Source organism: Panicum virgatum, chromosome 5N (genome assembly GCF_016808335.1).
Source record: "Panicum virgatum strain AP13 chromosome 5N, P.virgatum_v5, whole genome shotgun sequence".
Lineage (NCBI taxonomy): Eukaryota > Viridiplantae > Streptophyta > Magnoliopsida > Poales > Poaceae > Panicum > Panicum virgatum.
The window spans coordinates 27,736,448-27,753,815 of NC_053149.1; the positions used below are offsets into that span (position 1 = coordinate 27,736,448).

Here is a 17,368-nt window from a genome sequence, read left to right on the forward strand (position 1 = left end):
TGCTCCCTTCCTTTTTCTTCCTCGGCTTTGTGTCCTCCTGGCGATGTAACAGCGTGGGCGACGGCGGCCACGGCGACGCACGTAGGTGGCTGGGGCTCTTTCTCTTCCTTCTTCTTCTCTCCTCCCTTGCTTCTCCTTCCTAGGCACGACATAGGCGAGGGCAGCGGCCCCGTACGGGCGGTGGCGTGCGCGACACGAGTGACCATGCACGCATGGATGGCGGCCGATGGTGGCGCTCTGGTCCTTCTCCGACGGGCATGGGGTTGGCCCCTCCCTAGGCTTGCCCGGCGACGGTGGCTTCGGCATGGGTGGTGCAGGACCGAGATCCCCCTCCTCTGCTGCGGCGGAGGAATCTGGCAGTGGCGGCTTTGATTTAGGGCCACGACAGCAGAGGCCGGCGGCGCACCTCTGGCAGCCATGGGCTACGCACGGGCGGCACGAGCGTGAGGCGGCGACGCGCGGCGGCACGCGAGGCGGAGGTGCGAGGCAGCACACGCGCGAGGGTGGTGACCGCACGGGTGGCGTGCAGCGACTGCGTAGCGACGATGCTGCGCGCGAGCAAGTAGGTGTGGCGGTGGACCAAGGTGTAGGCGGCGGTGGTGCGCCTCCCTGCTCCTGGGTTGAGGCGGCGGCGGTGCACAGTGGGGAGTAAGGCTGTGACTGGAGGGGGGAGGCAGGGGCTAGGGTTATGGGGGTTGCGCGTGAGGGGTTGGTCATGGGAGTTGGGCCCAATGGGCCGGGCTGCGACTTTGGCCGGTTTGGGTCGCGGGAAATGAGCCAGGTGTGCACTGGGGTTAGCAGGCCAGGTTAAGGGGAAGGGGCGATGGGGCTGCGATGGTGGTATTGGCCGGGCTACACAGGGGTCCAGGAAGGACCGAGTAGGGTTGCGAGTTAGCGGGTTTGGGCTAGAGTCCAGTCTGGATCGCGGTGTAGGGTTTCACGGATCCGTTCGTCAACGGGCTCGTTAGCATTTGAAAATAGATTTAAAGGGTACACTTCAAATTTCTTTCTACACAATCTCGAGCAACGTTAAAACAAATCCAAATTCAATTCAATTAAATAGGGAGATTAAAAACCAAATTAAATTCCAAATAATCCCACACTAGCATTAAATAATCACTAATTCAACTCACAAATTGTAACTACTAGGAATTTTTGGAGGAAGAATTGCTACTTAAGTGAAATTACCCCGACACTACCAAAAAAATTTTAAAATCCACATTTTTTTGACAAATTAATATTCTGCAAAAATCTGGGATGTTACACCAGCCTACTGGGCAAAGGCGGTAGCCTGGGGGCCATCTGGGGGTCGGCAGACCCCTAGGGTTGCCTAAACCTGGATAGGCCCCCATCCAGATGCATTCTTGTAGGAAGATCATGCTTGTCCTCTTGATGTCAGGGCTCGGGTGTTTCCATATACTTCACCATCAAAACCGCCCTTGAAGCACTATATAAGGAGGAGAGGAGCACCTCTCACAACACACCGCAAGTGAGAAGAAGAAGAGCTCCACTCCAAGGCGAAACCCTACCTCCATAGTGCTTAGAAATATGGAGGGAGTGAGGGGTAGTTTGGGGGGGAGTGTCGTCCTGTCGTCACTCTTCCCCGACATTGTACCTCATCGGATGCTTCCTTTGTTAAGTAAGTATTTGTGATCTCATATGGTGGCGAGCACCTTTGTTAAGTAAGCTTTACTCTTTATTTGCTTGTGGGATCATCGGCCGATGTTCTGACTGGTGTTCTAGCTTAAGGACTTCAGTCTTCAGACAGAGTCTGCTCGAGCTAGAGCAGTAGTTGATAGCTAAACGTGGTGTTTAGGCTTGAGGTTTGCATCCCTAACCCACGGTTTGTTGGGGTGGCAGCAAGTAGTGACAGCCCTATCCGCCCTTCATAGTCCCCCACATTCAGGTTGGGTGTAGAGCTAATAGCCGAATACACTTGATAGACAAGGTGTAAGCTGGTGCCCCAAGTAAGTATAGTGGTAGAACTTATCTTTTCCAGAACTCTAAGCCCATAAGAATCCTCTCTATCCCTGCCTACTTCACTCTTGTTTGTCCTTGGATGAACCAGTTAAAAGGCTAGTACCTCCGTTCCCCGTGGAAATACGATACCCTTCAATACTCATGGGTGAAGTGCTACACAGCGGTATCTCCGTACACTTGTGGATTATATTATAAATGTTAAAAATACCAACAATAATCATTTTGCTATGGAATCCATTTCGATGCTAGGCTGATTTGGTATTGGATTCAATTCAATGCCAAGACCTCCAATATCGACATCCAAACAAAGCCTTTATAAAAATCAACTAAAATCTAACAGATTTTATTATTATTCCAACATAGCAAAATTTGGGTGTTACAGGATTTTAAAATATTTCCAAGAAAAATATTTGCGGTATGCTAAACAATAGAGAAAATATTAAAGGGTGTCCAAATCAACATTTAATTTATTATAGTACTATGTATTCATATCTTGCTTATAATCTTCTAATAAACACATATACAATAAGATACGCAAAATATTGAACTACATTCAATTCTGATAGGAAGAAATAGTCATATCTTTCTGTGATGAATTAATTAAAAAATATAGGTGATCCATACAACAATATACTAATTTATTATTTGTATCCAACTTTGCAAAAAATTAATGAGATAAGCACATAGCCAGATCTTTCTTGTGATTGATTAACAAAAAATGGCATCTCAAAAAGTTCACAAATTTATTAATCGAATCCAATTCTATAATGAATTAATGATAGTAGCACATAGCCATATCTCTCGATGACGATACATTAAAAAATACATAGATAGATAAGGTTCAGTGTCCAACAATCCCTATAAATAGGCCTCAACAGTCCTCTTGGAGAATCGTCCAAAGCCTCTACCATCCACCATGGATCCTAGTAGTTACCCTAGAAGAGATACGAGCTTCATCCAAAGTGACGACACCTTTACCCCTTTGCACCAAGATCTATGGGGTCAAACAACAATGCCAACACTTTCCAGCAGTGTGCCTAATGCCCATGCTCCAAAAGAACCAAATATGCTACTAAATAATGACTATTCCTTCCAGACATACTATAGTAATATCGATGCACCACCACCCCAGCCCCACCCAGTCTTTACTCAGCCACCACCAACTAGCACCATAACATCAGCACGGTTCCAAAGCCCGGCGGAGAATGAACAAGAGCTTATGCACACCTTTCTGACAATCCCTGTGGGTAAATTCCTAAGTGTGGATGAACGAGTGACAAATCAATAACATCTTTGCTCCAAGGAGATAAAACAGCCACTCTTCATGCCCACCTTGATATCGTTGGAGCTTTGGATCCTGGTCCGATCTTCCAAGACCCTAGCTCAGACATCCTCAAGGTTATTTCCCTATCCTCGATCATCTTTTTTGTTGCAATTGAGAGATGAAACTATACAATCCCTCACACATCAATTTACATGCAGGAGAGGAGATGCGCAAACCACTTGCGTCTTCATCATCCCATTGTGATCCTTATGAGAAAATGTCATATGTTAAACCAACTTATCTTGGTCAATCCCCCATGACCTATCATGTGCAAAGAGAGCAGCAAGTACTCAGTACTAACATCCCAAGTGGCAATATTAACTATGCCATTGGAGCGACTATGAACTCTGCATTTGAGTTTAGCGAAGTCCAGCATTACACATGCAAACTTTGTAACGCTACATTTACCACACCACAAACATATCATGGTCACATGAGCTTGCACAACAAAGGACTGAGTAGCAATTAAAATGCACCATCTTCACTGGAAGATACTTGGCCCTTGTGGTGACACTGCTTCTATTGGGATTACTATGTTTGACAAGTTTCTTTTGAGAAGAGGAAGATGTCTTGCAGTTAGCATGAGGAATAATTGTATGTATGCAACCAATACTTTCGAGCTTATTTTCTTGTTTTTATCCGTAATGATGTATTAGTTGGATTTGCTATAGTTTCTTCCATTGTGGAATATGTTTGTTTCTAATAATAAAAATGAATACTTACAAATCACATTGCCCCTGGTCACAGTGCTTTGAAAGGTATTTTGCAAATTCAGCATAGATTTTATTCCATAGCTAGTCTCAAGATAGGCCTTTGCACCACTACAAGGTCTTCCCGCTGATGCAACGCCAAAAAATTGTTGCAATATGCCCTAAATGGTTGCAATAGGCACAATTGCGCCCAAAAATTTTGGTAAAAAGTGGTTGGATAAAGCTCCGTAGAACGTTTTGACCACCAAACAATTTTTGGTGTTGCAACGTTTTACCTATTGCAACGTAATGAAGCATGGCAAGTAACAGATAAGGTAAAGTTTGGGTTGCTGGTAATAAAACCTATTGCAACGCATCTGGTGTTTCCCTAGATAGGTATAGTAGCAACAAAATAGGTCTTGCAAAAAACAATATTGTCATCATCACAAAATGTGACAAGAGGTGGTACCCTCTATTGCCATGCTCGCAGTTTGGTTGCTATAGATGGATCCCACTATTGCTTGGTTGCTATAGTTGGACCCTCTATTTACACTCTTAAGTGTTTGGATGCTATAGTGGGCTCCTTTACTGCCACTATAAATGATTGGTTGCTATAAGTAGGCACCTCTATTGCCAATCTAAAAGTTTGGATGCCATAGGCGGGCACCTTTATTGCCAACCAATTATTTTGGGTGCTATGGGTGAACCCCTATATTGCAACTCTGCATAGTTGGTTGGTATAGCTGAACCCCTATATAGCCACGATGAACGCGTGGTTGCTAAAAGTGGACACCTCCATTGCGAAAAAAGTTTTGGTTGCTACATCTGGACCCTCTATTACCACAATAGACATTGGATTGCTACATGTTTGAAATGAAATTGCCACGCACACACTTTTTGTTGTCCAACCAGATAATTCAAAACAATATATTATCAATAATAAAGTATTTACACCCATGAAACAATATTCTTTGATTAAACCATCCATTGTCAAATTCCAGAACACACTCAGAACTCAAAGGCATAATGTTTGTAAAATTATAACACACAATTGTTTGGGGACATCCAAATCTAAATGGCTAAAATTGTGGCAGGTCAGCAAAGCCTTCATGCTGCCTCCTCACGTCGACATTCCCATAACTTGTCTATCCACGCAGGTAGTCATGTCCTGAAAAGAATGTATGACAGTGGTATTTGCATCAATGAAATTAGGATTGTAAAGTTTTGGCTTCAGACGCAGGGTTATGTCCAGACTGACAGCATATATCAAAACCATAAACATTTTGACAAGTTAAACGCATATATCAAAACCATAAACACTTTGACAAGTTAAACAGAAACATCACAACAAGTAGGGGTATGTTTCAAAAAAAAATCACTTGTGATTTGCCATCTTGCTTCTTCTTTTGTATGCTCTGTTGGTTCAGTTATCTTGTAGCAGCATTGTATAGATTATGCGCATGATGTCTTCTTGCCTGCATGAATTAATCACCAAAACTAATGACAATAAGCATAGGGGTATGACTCTGAAACTTATATTGCACATATGTAGTATGAATTATGTTATTAGCAATATAGTTTTGCAGTACTCTCCATAGAAAAGGAGTTCTAGTAATTTATTATAAACATGTAAACAGGAAGGGTCAAATGCAGATTACTTAGATTCAAGCAGATAGTAAGCAGTTCAGGTCATATATTCAACTAGATGTAATGCTACTAATATATCAACAATGAACAGGGCCTAATTAACTGAACCACAAGAGATCACATGTTAACACAAGGCAAGCTATACTACTAACAGGGTACAGAAGAACACTGCATGAACAGAATTGCCATGCTCCTGCTTTAAATGAATTGCAGTGCTCCTGCTTTAACTTAAAAAAATGTAGGCTACTGATATTCATCAATCATTTCTCTTTTTGCCACTGTGGATTTTGAACAAGTAATAAAGGAAGCCAAGTTCAAAGTTAGCATAAGGCAGACTAGTAAATCGTATGAAATAAATAGATACAGTGAAGTCTGAATTGCAATGCAGTACAGCAAACAAATTTTGAACATGAAGCAGTCACAATAACAAGAGCAAACATATCATTTCAGTAAGGATCATACTGAATTTGCTTACAAATTTTGAACATGAAGCAGTCACAATAACAAGAGCAAACAATTGTTCAATCACAAGAGCCAAATAATCCAACTTTGCTTAATAAATGCATAATTAACTGCCAACTAATAGCACAAAAGAGCTAACTTATCCTCATTCTGGCCAGCCAAGGGAAGACAAGGGATCAGAACATAAAGGGCACTAGCAGTCTACTACACGCATGACTAATTAAACAGCGCACCAAGGAGGAAGAAGAGGAGACGAACCTAGAGGAGCGGATGCAGTCTGACCAAAGGCCTGCAAGGGAGGGTAGCCGCTTATCACTATTGGAATGGGTAGGGGCCCCACGTGCTTCTAGCATGGCCACAGCGGTACCGAGCCCCCACCTAATCAAGCCGCACAAGGCACAACCGACAAATCGCGCCCGGGTGGGTGATGTGGCTGGTGCGGGCTTGACCACGGATCTGCAGTAAGACCACTTTGCTCTGCTGCCGCAGGCATTTGTGGTCGTAGGGGATGACATGCAGGGCCAGCAGTGTTGCTCAATCTGAGAAGGAGGAGCGATATCGTCGTGGCTTGTTGCTCAATCTGAGGAGGAGCGATATCGTCGTGGCTTGGGGGCTCGTCGGCGTGGAGGCGCCTTGACGGGAGGATAGGGTGGCGGCAGACGCCTGCGGCTAGGGATGCGGCCACCACCAGCAGGTGATCGGCCACCGGGGAAAGAGGTGTCAGTGGGGACGGACCGAGGGGATGGACCTATGAATCACAGATATTTCACTAACCCAACCGTACCCGTATCCGATGCTTGCGTATCCGATACTTCGATACTTCGATATTCCGATACTCTCTCTATACTATCACTATGTCATTTTTTAAACTCACGTATCGCTGTACCCGTATCGTCGTACCCATATCGCGTATCGGCGATACATAGAGATGGACCATGGAGGAGGGGGAGGGAGGGATAGACGCCTATATGAGGAAGGAACGGAGAGAGATGGAAGCCGGAGGATCTGTTAAGAGTTTCGAGGAGTACCGACAGATGCTTGAACTTTTATTCACTACAGGATAGAGTTTAGCCGTCGATCTCGATCCAATGGTCTAGGACGAAGCTAGATCAATTGGACCTACGATTTCGAGATTTAGGCTGCATTGAAGTGGTCATGGCCCATAGTTCTATATTATACCTTCCCTACTAGCATTTTTCTTTTCATTTTTTATTTTAAAGCAACCTTGTGAAGAAAATTATAAAAACAGATAACTTGTAAGCTAAGTGTATATATGTTTTTATATATGTAATAGACTAAAAATATTTTATTTATATGAACTTAAACAAATTGGAACTGTTTTTCTGTTTTCAATAGTTTTAATGAATTTCTGCTTGTTTATAGAGATTAATTGAAAATTGAACTATGTGTACCTCAAATAAGATTCAAAAAATTAAATAAAATTCATATTTTGAATCATATGTTTTGTTATGGCTCATATCTAGAGAACATGAATAATTTAATTGTTTTAGTAGGGGGTAATTCAACCTTCTATCTCCAAAGTACCTTACAATAAATATAATAATATCTAAATTTGATCGGAAAAATCTATAACTTGACACGATAACATATTTTAGGTCCACAAATTTATGATAAAAGTTTCAACTAGTTTTAATAAAGGATGGTCATATGTTGTTCACAAATTGATACATCACTCAATTAGTTTCATATAACTCAAGTCATATATTAAGTTTACCTTCCTTATAATATTTTTGAACTTGTACGAATCTCAAATTTGGACAAAACCCTATGTTTACCCTAGTAATGCAAAATATAAAGTTACATTAGCAATTGCTATGCTAACAAATGATTTTCTATTATCTACCTAAGTGCAAAAAAGTAAGCTATAAAAAAGATCCAAGAAATAACAATATAACACAAAGTCCATGAATTGAAAGAATGTGATTTTACAAAAATAAAAAAAGAATCATCAAATTTGGATTTTTATAAGAAAGAAATACTAATTACAAGTTTTGATTTCGAATCAAAAAGAAAAAATGGATCATCCATGTGTTCTTCATCTTCTCCTCGATCGTGTCACGTGGTGGAACGGGATTGGTCCGAGCAGTCGGCCAGCTATTAGCTAAGTTGCAGTGCAATGGTAAGGCATGCAAATCTAAGAATTGAAATCTTGGTTCGAATCCTTGGATTTGCACTTTTTTCTACTTTTTGGCTTGACACGTAGATCGCTAATACTGAGAATACATAACATGATGAAAAAGATTAAGTGGCACACCGGTAAGGAATGTGGAGCCGAGTCCAAGGTCCTGCTTGACACCATTGCGACTCAACTTTTCGCTAAATTTGTTGTGTGTGCAGTTGATGAGTTTGAGACGTTGTTAGGTATTTTTGCGTCACGAATAAATCCGCAAGCGCACGGATAACTTTGTAGCTTTCACCATATAGTATTCCAAGGGTTATCGAATCCATAGAGAATGTGTGTGCACTAACTCCTAATCTAGTCGGTCTAAGGACACACCAAGATAAGTGGCAAGGGTAGAGATGATTTCTAAGATAGCACAATAGCTAAGTTAAAGGTCGATCTCTCGGGCACAATACTCGCTTCAGGTACCGGCTTACACCTGGTCTGCCAGGCGACTCTGGGCAACAGCTATACGCTATATCCGAACGTGGAGAAATACAGTGAAGCAATATGACTGTCACCACCTACGGCCTACCTCTAACAAACTGTGGGATATAAGGCAAATGAAGGATAATCCTTAGCCTAGAGACCACGTCTATGCTTTTGATTACTGCTATAGTCTAACTACGTATGGATCCCCATAGCAAACTACAACACTCTGTAAAAATCCAGAGCGATGAACCCGCGAGTAAGTGAAATGATCTCACTCAACTACAAGCACTACTAGCATATACTATACCAAGTAAAATACTAGAGATAGGAACCACAAATACTTACTAAAACTAGAAGCATGTAGCAGCATCCGTAGAGGTACAAGCTGGGAGAAGAACGCTGACACCTTAGCACGTCTCCCGAACTGCTATCTCACTCTCGTAGAGGTACAATTTCGAGAAGAGCACCGACAGACCGGCGCCCCTTCTGAGTACCTCCACCCCTAACCTTTGCAAGGCAACTCTAAACCCAACAGAAGGCTTGTTAAGCACTTTATGGATGTGTCTCATTTGAAGCCCCTCCCCTCATATTTATAGAGGGGGTTCATGGTGCTTTCGGCCAAGGAATGCGGTGGAGTCAACTAGAATCGATATTGTGAGCAAATGAGGAGCTGGCATGTTGAAGACTGAAGGTCGGTTGGGACACCCACTGGTTAGACAACCGGGGTGGTCGGCCGATCGGGTTCTGGCCCGAACCGGCCCAATTTCAGCTAGGAAGTTGCTTTGTGGGTTCCTAGGTCAGTTATGCATGCCTCCATTATGTCCTAAGTCAGTTGCATGTATTTTTGGGCCCTCCAATCCGTGTGCCTAGACCTGATTGGTTGACGTCTTTTGCCTTGGATCGAGAAATGTGTTTCCTTGCTCTTGAGGTGTGTTTTCTCTCTTATTATACCTGCATACAAATATTTACTAATACTTGTGGAAATGGTTAGTAATAAACCCCTACCACTATGTTGATATTCATCTTTTATGCATTTATGCAGGATTTGATGGCCTTACTTACGAGCCGTCAACGGACGTGGGCCAGCTGGATTGTCCGATGATGTGGCATTGGGGCTGCCTATGACCTGGCGTCCTTGTCAACAAAGCAAGAGAAATGCTATTAAAATCCTACATATCAAGAATATATATATATATATATATATATATATATATATATATATATATATATATATATATATATATATATATATATATATATATAGGGCTGGTCTATTTAGCATGCGGGTTGTTGAATAGCTATTTAACACCCACAGCGGAGCAATGGCTGACTCCGGCGAGTGCAACAGAATGGAAAAAAATTACGGTGCCTTAGTTCCGGGGGACTAAAATCTTAGTACGAGTATATTGAATGGATTAAATGGACCTGATACCCTTGATTGACGCGGACCTGGTCTTCATTATTCTATTAAAGCAGTTTTCAATGATTAGTAATTCAAAAAAAATTCCAAATGACCATCAATTCCGAATGACCCTTGATTTCTGAATGACCATCAACTAAAGGGGTATTATTTGAGAAACAATAGTAGTACTTTTCTATTGCTTGAGTAGTATTTTCCTTAACTTTGGGAAGTATGCAGTGAATATTTTTTGGTATTTAAAACCATAAAATCCATCAATTTTTTTTTGTCGCAACCGTAAAAATTGACCGCACATGAGCTTTGCATCCGATTTTTAGCACTGCTGGTCCCTCGAAGCATGGCCATCTCCTGCTGTGCGTGGATGGCGGTATGTTGGAATGTTGTGCAGTAGTGCACCGTAGCAGAGATGTTGCAATTGCCATTTTTTTCTCTCATGTAATGAGTTTTTCAATCGGCCATCTTGTGCACCAGCGTCATGCCCTTGCCGATGCCACACACAAGGGGTAATAATCCGTACGAGGAGGTGCGTGGTCTATAGTAAAAAAAATGTTTCGTCCATGAAGTACATGTGTCATCATACAATTTTTTTTAGCATGCCGTTCATGTGGCGTGCAAGGAATCTCCTTGATGTTATCTTAAACTTGCATTAGAGGAGAGCAAATTTAGGAGGAATTTAAAACCTGCATGCCAGCCTATTAGTTTGAGCGAGATTTGTGAGAGGAATATATGCAGGCCTTTGTATGTATAGAAAGAATGCATTGAATCTGCAGTAATCATAAAATCAAAGGATGAGGGATTTCAAGAGGCTGTTAAAAGCATTCATGCGCTGAAACTGACTTGAGCGAGATTTAGGAGAGTAATATTAGCATGCATTTGTGTTATCAAAAAGAGATATCCTTGCTTGGATGCAACATTTGGAACATGATTACAGGATGTGCAAAAACACATGATGGACTCATACAACACACAGACTCCTTTGGTCTCAATTTTTTCTTGTGTATATGGCCAATTATTCATTGTTCTACAATATTATTCCTTTAGTCTCTAAAAGATTTTATTCCTTAATTGGCATTTAATCCATTCATATATATAAAAACAATTTTAGAAATTATTCCTTAATAAAGTACTTGTTCTTAGAAAATTTAGACATGTAATTCCTAGGAGTAATTTTCCAAATTTTGAGAAGTAAAATTAATTATGACATCAACCCAATGATAGAGAAGCTATTTCTGTTGTTATTACTTCTCTAATGTTATGATAATACTCTATGATATTAATAATATTACTGCTAATATCAATACTCAAAATAAAGGGCTCCTCGCACCAAGCTCAAACTTCTCGGCACGTGTACCATATACTCCAAGCACATTAACTTGATTGTAGTAATTTTAGTACTAAAGAACCGTAAATCAAGCTTACAACAAATTATATTCCATATATTCTAAGTGCATTAACTGTAACAGATGTATTACAACCACGAACTATAAATCAAGAATTACTCTTGTATGTAGAACTTTATAGAAAATAAGGAAAGTAATCGATCTCAGATGCAGCTATTGATCTTGTTGTGAAACATCATACCATAAGACTTCCACAGGCGCTTTGGCCAATGTTTGATACATACGAGGTACATACGAGCTAGCACCACAAAAACATGCGCACAGCGCTTTGGCCAATGTTTGATACATACGAGGTACATACGAGCTACCACCACAAAAACATGCGCACAAATAGCACAGGAACTAATCGCAGATTCTTCAGATGGGTAAATGTTGTGTCAATTGACAAACATATTCGAACATCTGCAACATCTCTATTCTCTGCACATATTCAATAACGTGATTAATGATTGTAGAATAATTTCCACCATAATATATATATACTCCGCTAGTTGGTTGTTCTACCACAGACCCACCGTCCCACGAGACCCCTACCAGCGCCCACCGCGAGCGCGCCCGGTTTTTGTCGCCAACTTCCACGCGGGTGGGCCGGTGGACCGAGCGAGCAGCGCCTGTTCTTTTCGTCCCGCGCGCACGTTTCTGTGTTAGGGGCGGTTTAGTTGCAAACGCGAAAATTTTTGGAAGTCACGTTAATAGTTTGATCAGATGTCGTGAGGGTTTTTCGGGCACTAATTAAAAAACTAATTCCAGAACTCACTTGGAAACCACGAGACGAATCTTTTGAGGCCTTTGACCGCGTCATTAGCACATGTGGGTTACTGTAGCACTTATGGCTAATCATGTACTAATTAGACTTAAAAAGATTCGTCTCGTCATGTACATCTAAACTGTATAATTAGTTTTGTTATTTAATTACATTTAGTGCTTTATACATGTGTTTAAAGGGGATATGAAAATTTTTGGGAACTAAACAGCCCTTCACTCGATGGACTTGGTTGTTCTACCAAGCGGCCATCAATACGTCCGTGGCCAATGAGGCACACAGCTAACCAGCTACAAAAGTTCGTTCATTTTTTTTTCTAAAAAAGTCACCGAAACACAAATATTGCAAATTTCACATTCTCAGTTCATTCATGCCCTCATCACACATTCAACATTTAACTGAGATAATAACGTGAGTTATGATTAAAAACCTTAGGATTCGTGATTTCACCCATTGGCCTTCACATAAAAAATTACAGCATTTATGATCCAAAGCCTACGTTTTTCATTCGTACATGATTGACCAATACCAATTGATACTTGGTGTACGAAACCCGCTCTATCACTCTACTCTAAATTTAATCATCCAGCTATACATGGGCATGTTCCACCCGCCATCTCTGCCAGCAAGGAACTCCTCCAGGCTACAGCACTCCTGCGCATGCGATTTCCGGCAAGCAAACATTTCCAGGCCCCAGAACGTGCGACTCCGGTAAAGCAAGTCCAGCAACAGCAAAGCAGTCCTCACGGCCGGCCTTCTGCACAATATACAAGCATGACTGATGAGCTGACGGCTACTGATTGCTCGGCTACTAGCCCACGGCTAGCAATATGAGTTAGTGCATACTTGTGGCAAGTCCTGGATTGGTTGAAATGTCCACAAGATTGGATTGGAGTAGCTCTCACAGCACCAAACTGAAATCTAGAAAATATAGCTCTAAAATCAATAAATTTTAATGATGAAAAAGGCCTAATAAGTGACTTCAGACATATCAAGCGAGATTGAATGGATTATATTTTAAAAGTTTAACATTTCAACCCAAAAAAGCATTGAAGGTTATAACTACACATGTATTTCAGGCAAATCGGAAGTGCAAAAAACTAGCATATATACCTCAACACTGAGTAGCGACATAACAAAAGAGTCTGTTTCATCCATTGCATGTTCATCCAGATCTCATTATCCCCATCCATGTCGTTCAAGAATGAGAGATCTGAAAACAAAATCACATCATTTTCCTTTAGAGAGAAAATCTAATGCATGAGCCGACACAAAGAATGACCTTGACAGGTAGGTAATACAAGCTCTTGGACCTTTTATTGTCCAGCCAAGTTCCAAGCCTGAACTAGGGCTTTCAGCATATGCAATTGAAGCAAACCTCTTCCCCATATTTAACAGGCTGTATTGTCTGCATGCATTCTTCTGTTTCCTAGACTGCCAAGTAGATGAAATCCAATTAAATCAACCAAAACAATGATAACAAAACAGTGATATGAACTAATGATGACATCATCATAGTGAATCTAATTGAATATTCTTGCAGGACGAAAGCATCTAAAATCAAGTTGGCAGGAGAAAATTATTGCTTGAAAGACAAAATTCCTTACCAACTCTTGTCCTATTAGATTCAGCTGATTTGATAATTGGATATTATTCGCTCCTATTATACTCCTAAGACTAACAAAATTTAATTAATCCATTAGAGCTACATTCCTATATCAAAGTTTAAGGGACAAAAAGTGCAATGTATCAAGCTTTCTAACATATAAATTATTCTGCAGGAAGAAAAACCATAGATGCACAGCTTAGAAGGCACTCCATAATGCACCTGTATAGAGGCATCAGCGAAGTTAAATCCTTCCCCTCATCTTCAGTCACTGCCTTTTGCAACACTGACCGGAGTTCATTGAGTTTCTCCCCTTCCATCCACTTGAGCAACACATCCGTATCTGGCCCATAGTACCTTACAAATTCACGGTGCATCTCCACAAGCTCCCCCATCATTAGCTTTACAATCCTCGCTGCTACCTCTATTACATAAATCTACCCGTACAGAACAATAAACAACAGCAAATGATTAAGTTCTCACCTTGTAGAATATTTTACACTGAGCATCGTACATCTAATCATAGAGGAGAACAAGGTTTTTAAAGCGGTAAGGCGAGGCGAGGCGATGGGGAGCCGCTCAGTCGCCTAGGCGACGCCTAGGCGGGCTAAGGCGGGCTAAGGCGAGCCTTAAGCAAGGCGATCGGGAACCACCTTGTCGCCTAGGCGACGCCTTAAAAACAGTGGAGGAGAAACATGTTCTTGCTGTTATTGTATAAAAGAAGTGAGTCCAAATGTCCCACCAATACATTCCATTTTGTGCCTTGCAGCCTAGTACATAGTCCCTACCTATGGAGGTTATCAATTTGCAATGTACTGAGCAGTGACGGCCAGACCAATGAGCATGCCCTTTGTATTGCTGCAGGAGTGAGATATTTTTCGTTATCGTTGAAATAACAAACACAATTCCATATCTATTAGCTAAACTAACAGCCAGAAAATTGAAGGACTAACTAAACAATTGAGCAACAGCCGAAACAACAAACTAGTATGCTATCACAAATCTGTCGTCCCCTCTCCAGAGAAGGAACAACAAGCTGCCGCAAAGGAGACAGGGTGGCCCGCCGCCGCCCGGAGCAAGAACCGCCGCCGGGGGAGTCAAGCCGATTGGAAACGAATGTGAGTTCGGAACGAAAATTAAATCTAGATCGGCAACCGGAATACTTACTTTACTGCTAGCTCCTGGCGTCAGGTTGATCCCCAATGCATCAGAAAAACAGGTGGGTGGCAGGCTCTCGGCACTTGCGATGATGGTCAACGGCGGCGCAGGATCTCGCCGGGGGAGTAGGCGGGGGTACCTCTGAAACAGCGGCCGGTGCGGACGTCTTCAGGCTGCACCACGCCGAGGCGGCACGGGAGCCGGCAGCGCAGGGCATCGCCGGGACGGAGCCCTCGTCTGCAGCTGGCAGGTGCGGCACGGGTAACAGAGGGTCGCCGGCAATGGTTCTTCAAGCTCGCGGAAACGGCGACGGGAGAAGTGTGCCCCGTCGGCAGGAGGGTGCGGCGCCGGGAGTAGGGAGCCCCATCGGGAGGAGGGCGCCGCGGATGCCGCGCGAGCTCGCCGAAGCTGCCCTCCGAACCACCACAGCAGAGGAAGGAGGGGGCGCCACCGGTCATGAAGAACCCCGTCAGGAGGAGGGTACGGCGCCGGGCGCACCGGAAGGACGAGAGCGGCGTCGCCAGTATGGTGCGGCGTCGTGCGGCGCGGGAGGAGGGGCGTGATGGGTGCCGGCGGCGCAGGGAGTTCGGCAGCCGGCGGCGTAGGGAGGTAGGAGAGCGGGCGGCGCAACCCACGATCTGATACGAGCTGGGGATTGGGGAATGAAAAAAAAAATTCGTTCGGAAGAGGGAACCGGCGAGGAGAGAAAACCGGAAGGGGGGAGGTGCGGGAGGTGGGGGGAGGGTGACGGACCGGGGGAACCGGGAACCGCGCGATCAGGATGCGGGTGCGTCGGGTGTGCGGCTGGTCGGGTACAGTTATTCACTACCTAGGGTAACATATAGCCCTACTATATATATAGAGAGTTGAATTCTGCTAACTTACGGCCGGCTGTAATATTACCTCTCCATCCGACCAGTCTATTTTTAGAAATAATATTATATTATCCACTTTTTAGTTTTGGCAACCCACACCACCCGTACGTTTCCCATATTTTTTAACGCCAACTAGCGCCTGTCATGCGCCAAAAAAAACAAAAACCTTTGGGCTCCGCGAACACCTTCTCCCTTACCCCTCCTACTAAATTGACCAGCAAAAAAACTGGAAATCCAGCACTACCGCTGCCACTTGCCGCACACAAAAGCAAAACAGACTTATTAGTCGATCCAAAAGAGACATTTATATGTGCCACCATCTACAGATACATGTTTTTAGGGTTCCAGCAACAAAAGGAGATCCATTTGAGAAAAAAGGACACCCCCTATGCAAAAATGCAGATCTTATGTTACCAAGTTGATAGAAGTGCAAAACCTAAACTTCGTGTGTATCTGGATATATGTGCTAGATCCGCCTCATTGCTCCCCCTTCCCAAATTTCCACAATTGTAGATGTAGATGCATACCTGTAAGATTGAAAATTAGGAACAAAAATAGTAAGTTGAAAAGAGACATACCAAGATTTGCCTGGGAAAAATATTTGAACTACATGTTTTAACAATACATTATTGCCTGATGATGCATATTTAGTTGCCTTTTGATGCCTGGAAAATTTCTCTAATTAGTTTTGTGACTTTCTGGAATGGTATGTGCAGGGAAATTAAAATGGATTTAAACCGAGTTTGATTATGATTTTCAAGATTATTCAGATACCAATCCTCCCTATTGCACTCACCCAGTCCTTGGAGAGAGAGAGGGGAGTAAATGCCAATGAGCATGATCCAAAACAATGTAGCTGCAGTTGGCAACAAGTTAGCAAACTTTTGAAATCTCTTAAGCAAAATTTTAAAAAATTATGAGCCAATTAGAACATAGGCAGAAGCATTTTCAAAAGACCAAAGCACAAAGGTTGTATGAGTCTACCCTCTAACACCAAGCACCAAACAGGAACTAAAATCAGTAGTAGAAGATGGTGGATGATCAGAAAAAAATTGATAACTCAAACCTAAAGGTATAATTTCGGGATGGAAATTTCATATGTTACACACAAAAAGAATGCTCAAATTATTTTGTTAAGAGTATTGATCTAAAGTAAAAGGAACAGGAACTGCAAGGATGGATCCTCTTACTAGTTTCCTGTGCTATCAACTACGAGTAATCTCCTGTACTTCCTCTTCCCTTGCCTGATTCCTCCAACACAAACTAAATAAACTACTCTTTTGCCTCCCTTCGATATGAAAATACCTCCACATTGACACCCAAAACATAGACGCGAAACAGTTAAAATACAGAAACACAGCGCACATTATTTTTTGTGATATGAAAATCAATGAAAAGAATATATGAATGCAACCTAAAGAGTTTGCCTT

The 17,368-nt window shown here is 42.4% G+C and overlaps 2 protein-coding genes and 1 long non-coding RNA gene across 7 annotated transcripts; 1 reads left to right on the forward strand and 2 right to left on the reverse strand.

Annotated features, from left to right (window-relative positions):
* Window positions 1–226: 226 nt before the first annotated feature.
* On the forward strand, window positions 227–652 carry LOC120674719. Its single transcript, XM_039955858.1, has one exon. It carries the CDS (start codon window positions 227–229, stop codon window positions 650–652), a length of 426 nt encoding a protein of 141 aa, XP_039811792.1.
* A 4,235-nt stretch (window positions 653–4,887) lies between these two features.
* LOC120673347 lies at window positions 4,888–6,843 on the reverse strand. Of its 2 annotated transcripts, XR_005674620.1 has the most exons (3): window positions 6,361–6,842; window positions 5,373–5,468; window positions 4,888–5,161 (listed from the first exon to the last, which is right to left on the reverse strand). It is a non-coding gene; the product is annotated as an uncharacterized LOC120673347 (long non-coding RNA). The 2 variants fall into 2 exon arrangements; XR_005674619.1 differs by having other exon boundaries at window positions 4,888–5,468; window positions 6,361–6,843.
* A 5,849-nt stretch (window positions 6,844–12,692) lies between these two features.
* On the reverse strand, window positions 12,693–15,234 carry LOC120673348. Of its 4 annotated transcripts, none has more exons than XM_039954149.1 (7): window positions 15,073–15,234; window positions 14,694–14,763; window positions 14,128–14,342; window positions 13,613–13,728; window positions 13,413–13,512; window positions 13,146–13,220; window positions 12,693–13,056 (listed from the first exon to the last, which is right to left on the reverse strand). In XM_039954149.1, the coding sequence occupies exons 3-7, from the start codon at window positions 14,301–14,303 to the stop codon at window positions 12,861–12,863; spliced, it is 663 nt and encodes a 220-aa protein (XP_039810083.1). In that variant the 5' UTR covers window positions 14,304–14,342; window positions 14,694–14,763; window positions 15,073–15,234; the 3' UTR covers window positions 12,693–12,860. The 4 variants fall into 4 exon arrangements, with proteins under 4 accessions (XP_039810083.1, XP_039810082.1, XP_039810084.1 ...); XM_039954148.1 differs by having other exon boundaries at window positions 14,128–14,609; XM_039954150.1 differs by lacking the exon at window positions 14,694–14,763.
* Between the last annotated feature and the right edge of the window lie 2,134 nt (window positions 15,235–17,368).